Source organism: Pelophylax lessonae (genome assembly GCF_965119305.1).
Source record: "Pelophylax lessonae genome assembly, chromosome: 4".
In the NCBI taxonomy this organism is placed as follows: Eukaryota; Metazoa; Chordata; class Amphibia; order Anura; family Ranidae; genus Pelophylax; species Pelophylax lessonae.
In genome coordinates this window covers 323134573-323140572 of record NC_138771.1, presented here as the reverse complement: position 1 = coordinate 323140572, position 6000 = coordinate 323134573, and the positions used below count along the sequence as shown (strand labels likewise).

Here is a 6000-nt window from a genome sequence, read left to right as displayed (position 1 = left end):
ACGCGGTCCGAGCAGCCTCCAATTCAAACGCTACAGGAGAGCAAACCGCACCAACACCCCAAGGTAACTTACCCTCAGCCATGGACACCTTGGCACCGGCTAATTCTACCCCTCCACCGCTACCCATCACCCTCCCTGACCTCCGCTCCATTGTAGACGAACTGAAGGCCTCACTGGCTATGGCAGTAGCAGAATTGAAGAGAGACTTCAATTCCATCACTGTGAGAGTGACAGAGGTGGAGGAAAAAATCCTCTCACAGGACGACTCCATCCAATCCCTGACACATACGATGCATTCTCATGATGCCCAATTTAGAGATCTGCAAAGACACCTCGAGGACCTGAACAATAGAGGCCGGCGCCATAACTTAGGGGTAAGGGGCCTCCCAGAGTCGGTGGACCAAACGCAAATTATGAGGGCCACCACTGCCATCTTTAATGATGCCCTGGGAAGACCTCTCGAAACCCCCATTGAATTTGAACGTCTCCACAGAGCCTTAAGACCCAAACCGAGAGATACAGACCCCCCGAGAGACATCATCTGCTGCGTAGTCAATTTTAGACTAAAGGAAGATGTCCTGAGGAGGACAAGAGATCGCCGTTCTCTTCTATACCATGGCTCGGAAATAAAAATTTTCCAAGATCTCTCTCCGATAACCCTTCAGCGTAGAAGAGACTTGCGTCCTCTACTAGATTCTCTGAGATCTAGAAATATCCAGTATCGTTGAAAATTTCCGTTCTGCCTATCCGCTTCGTCAAACGGGCACACTGCCAACTTGCGAATACCGGAAGAACTCCCTACTTTCTGTAGTACGCTGAACATCCCACGCATTGACCTGCCTGATTGGTATAGACCTCTCAACACCCAAAGCCTACGAAGATCAACATCGATGGACGCAGTTCCAAAGAGGGATGATTTCCAAATCAGACGTCCCAGAGCATCTTCCCCTGGCACAGAATCGTCAAACCGTCACAGGAATCAAGATATCCTTAGCCCAACGGCTTCCCCAGTTCATCGTCGCCCGAGACAAGAATGAAGCGCTTCAACCTAAGCTACCTGACTCTCCTGCCCTTATCCTCGCCCCATCTCGCCCTTTCTCTTACTTTTTCGCTTCTTCAACCTATCCCACTCATCTCCAATCCCTACCTGCCCCCATTTGCTCTTTCCTACAGACTACGACCTGAACACGAATTTGGTTCCAGATCTACGCCTGTTGATCCTTCTCACCCTATGACCATCCAGTCACATACATCGCCTCCTTCAGCCGAAGATCTTGGTCAACGTTCCCTACCAGAACTTCCCTGCCTTCAGTTCTCCTTGCAATCTGCTCCTTCTTCTTAGGATGGGTAATGTACCTTACACCACACGAACTACCTCCATAAACGGGTATGATTCTCCCCCCTAAACCGTAACCCACACACCAGAGACTGCCTTGCCATTAACCATCACACCTCTATATGTTCTTCCCCTTTCCCCCCCCCCATTTTTCTTTTCTTCTTTTTTTTTTGGGGGGGACCAGAGGGAAAGCGTAATAGCGAAATCTCTGTTTCTGTCTAGCACTTTAGTATCTCTGTTGGGACCATCTATTACGCACTAGATGAACATGTTATTATTGTACTCTTTGCACCCAATTTATGATTGGATTGGAATATACCCTGCTCTTAGACACTCTTTCCGCGGTGGGGTTCATGGGAGAGAGAGGGGGGGAGGGAGCCTCTTGGAAAAATGGGAAAAAAAAACAAAAACATATATATATATATATAAAATAGCATGGACCCGTGGTCTGACTGAGTTCCCGTGCATCGTTACCTTGCACATCCGATTGGACGGATTTGCGGGAGTGACCCTGATCGCAACATCCATTTTATCATACCACTTATGGTCAAAGACTTTGAAACCCGCTCTCATCTGCTCTATTTTCTTCTAAGCAGAAAGAGTTAAGTGGTTACAATCCCTTCTCTCTCCCATGTCCTTCTTACACCCAAAGTAGTCCCCCAAGGGGTTTCCATATATTAAATGCACTACTTAACACTCACACCGGGAGACAAAAACTAATTGTATGAATAATATAATAATGTATTATATATGCTTGAGACTGTTTTTTCATACCCTCCTCTAAACCAACTCCAGACATTTAGAATAATCTTAGACTATGGCCTCACCACTTCACTCGGCAATGGGTTGAACGACCGACCTACTACACCCCCCTTGACCCGGATTTACCTGGAGGCCCCCAATTCTATACCATGCTCCCCATAGAGTATATTGTGTACCTCCCTCCCCATATGGCTTCTTGTAGACTCCTTGCTCCCACCCCTCACAAAGGTATCAGCTGGGCTTGCTCCCCAGTTACCCTCAATTTCATTTTTAACAGCTCTACTCCCGATAGAACGAAAGATCTCAACCTCTCCTCTCAGGCTGGCCGGCACCTTTCTCCTACATTCTTCTTTACCTCGATTGTGTGCCAACCACAATCCAGACTTTCCTCCGGGTATGTCCCACTCCTTCCTACGAGATTGCTGGGGTGAAGACTCCATTGAAGCGTTTCGCTTTTTCAATAAAGGCGCCTTCCTGGACTGTCTTCAGATTAAACCATCCACCGCATCCTCCCTTATCCCCAATTGGACCTACTTCCAAATTAGACACTTCCTTAAATCCCTGAACCACAATGGCACCCTATCCAGAGACCTCATCCCATTTGAGAAACTATGTATACACGCCTCGCCCAAACGTACCCTTATCTCGTTGACGTACAATCTCCTGGCCTCAGATACCCGAGAAAATACCAACAAGGCTAAGCCCAGATGGGAATCAGACCTCAACCTCTCTTTTTCTGAAAAAGACTGGCAGAATCTATGTCATATTGCCCATAAAGGTTCCCTCAACGTTTCTACACAAGAAAATTGCAACAAGTTGCTAACTAGATGGTACAGAACCCCATCACTCCTACACAAATATAACTCAGACATCACCGACACATGCTGGAGATGCCAATCCGACACAGGAACACTCATTCACATCTACTGGACATGCCCAAAAGTACAGCCGTTCTGGAGATCTGTTCATGACACCATCACAAAAGACCTGAAAATCGATATCCCTTACTCTCCCGCCCAATACCTGCTAAACTTTACTAACGTTCCCCCACACAGATATTGTAAATCTCTCACTCCACACCTACTTAATGCGGCCAAAGCCTGCATCCCAATCCACTGGAAATCAGACATAACTCCTGATAAACAGGAGTGGCTCAACAAAATGGACAAAATTGCTAGACTAGAGGAATTAGTGGCGATCGCCCGGGATAGGACAATCACATACGCTCACACTTGGGCTCCCTGGAAATCCTTTCGAGAACCCCGAAACCACACATCTCTAACTATCACTCCTGTCTCGACAGACGAAACCCCTAGATACTGGATTATGATTCACCTTTCTCCTATATATCCGTTCACACATACATTGCCTTACACATCATGATAACCCATGGCTTTTCGCACGCATACTAAGACTAAAAACACACCTATAGATCCCTCTTGCCACTAAACAAGGGTTGCAAGTGGGAGAAGATTGCAGAGCACAATGCATTAAGCCGCATGCCAACCCCACCTCCTATCACCACCTATTATCGGTCTTGATAATATCTTCATCCCTCCAGGCTCGTGAGGCAGAGGCTGCGGACTCTTTCCCTCACCTCTTCACCTTCTTCTTCCCTTCCCCTCTTTCTCCTCCTCCCCACCCCCATTTTCCACCCACACTTGGTGGGTAGGTGGTTTCTCCCCCCTGGAGGTTCCGCCTCTCGCTAAGGGTTCTCGCTCTTACATATAGTCATAGATATATAATATACCAGCTAAGTGATTGACATATCAACTTTCCTACTGATAGCACTTTGATATCAACAACACACCCCCTGTTTAATACCTTAAAACCACATACACCGAGACGTAGCTATTGTTCCACACTTTACTGTAATATGGTTCAAATAGTACTCTGATTATAACACATTTACGCCTCAACTTGAGACTCCTTCTGTTCCAAGTCTCCCCGTAGACTCAGTATTGACGACCACTCCTGTTGAGTTTTGGTTAAAAGGTTGAATTTCTCATTACGTGTCATACATGGCTATTCTGTTAATGTCAGATTATATGTACTATCTTTCTATTCAGCTATGTTGCTGCACCTTAAATGTATTGTTTATACATTGATTTATAAGAGACTGCATGTTTTCTTTATATTTTTTACAATTCTTCAATAAAAACTTTTTGGAAAAAAAAAATAAAAAATAAGCAAACTTATAAAATTGCACACAAATCTTTAAACTGGTAATACAAAAACACCACTATAATATTTTATAAACCAAATTCAGGTGAGGATTTTCTCAACAATCTTTATTTCTGAAAATACAACAGTCTGAAAAAGTACTCAGAAAAACTTAACCCAAAGTGGAATAATTTCTAACCAGTTACTCCATTGAATAAAAGGCAAACATTTACAGGATCTGCCTATACAATCATCTTTAACTTATAATGTTTTCCAAAGCAAAGATGGAGAAATGAAAGATTATTCTGTATGCAAAATGATCTATCCCATCTGAGTAAACCATAAATACACTGCAGAGAAGTAAAACACGCATAATAAGGAAAAAAAGTCAAGAACTTACCAGGATTGGTCTAAGAAGCTCAACTAGCATTTTAACAAGGTCAGAGGTAGGTGTAGCAAGTTTTTGCTAAATTGGGATTAGATAAAAATAAAGAATACAGCATAATGTAAACATGTTAGTTGCACTAAAATCAATTAAAAAAGAAAAACGTATATCTTTATTAATATTATTATTATTACTACTACTGATCATCATCATCATCATAATATTAATTATAATACAATGCACCCAAATCCTACATTCCTTTTGGCTTTAAATCTTATCCCTAACTGCCTAACACCCATATAGTTTATTACCAACTGATCATTAATGATCTTACACATTTTTCTGGTTGTATGGTTGGGGATTTGCTATTTTGGCTAAACCAGCCCACCCAAAAGAAGACAACAGTATTAATAGATCATTTTTCATAGATCTAAAGACGTAACAATTATTAATTGTAAAAATGTCTTTTGGTGTTATCATTTTTTTTCTACTTACTATTAATATTTTTGTTGGAGAAGAATAGTGCACTTTGTGAACACAGATTCTTGTGGTATTTGTGTTATTCTTGTAGGTTGTATGTAGAAATCAGTGACTAGAGCATCTTAGATTGAAATTTGACCTGAATCTTTCAGATTTGCCAGGTGTGAGATTCACAAACATTACTCAGTCTTCTTCTCATCAGCAAGATTCTAATACCTTGTGATAATTTTTTGTTTTTACTTTAACAGATTATTAACAACAATTATCCAACTCCCACCTCCCTCTGGAATGTTGTCAACCCAGGACTCTAGGCTTGTTTGCTAGTATCCCTGTGACTGCTGGAAGATCCTGTTTGTTTTTGCCCTTAAACTGACCATAGGTGGATCAAAATTCAGCCGATTCAGCAGGAACAGGCCGAATTTCGATCCATCTATGCAGTGCTGTATCTTGGCCTCGGCCAACAAGGCCCAGGCCTAGGGCAGCACTTTGCAGGGGGGCAGCAAAAAGCTGCACCCCACAAGGAACAAAAAAGCAGCCTCCTCCTGGCTCCCACACAAAAAGGGTCCCCTCCAGCTTGCACTACACTTTTAGTATAGTGCCAGTCCTATGGGGCAAATCAGTCTGTCACCCCCATAAAGCGGTCACACTGCTACCTGCCGGTTCTGATGGGCACTAATAGGCTTCACTGATGGCCACTGATGAGGCGGCACTGATATGCACTGATAGGCTGCACTAATGGGAACTGGTGGCCACTGATGAGGCCGCACTGATGGGCAGTAATAAGGCTGCACTGATGAGGCTGGATTGATGGGCACTGATAGACTGGTTGTGGTCTGTGGTTTACAGATGACAGGGCGGGTCATAAACAGGAAGG

At 43.6% G+C, this 6000-nt stretch overlaps 1 protein-coding gene across 1 annotated transcript in view; it reads right to left on the bottom strand.

Annotated features, from left to right (window-relative positions):
• The window catches only part of LOC309552635 (uncharacterized protein), a gene marked incomplete at its 3' end in the record, with an annotated part of 111464 nt that overhangs the window by 83014 nt on the left and 22450 nt on the right, over positions 1-6000 (bottom strand). Inside the window, exon 6 of the mRNA XM_082253575.1 lies at positions 4662-4727. Coding sequence (XP_082109701.1) covers positions 4662-4727 — 66 coding nt within the window. The remainder of the gene's footprint in view (positions 1-4661; positions 4728-6000) is intronic.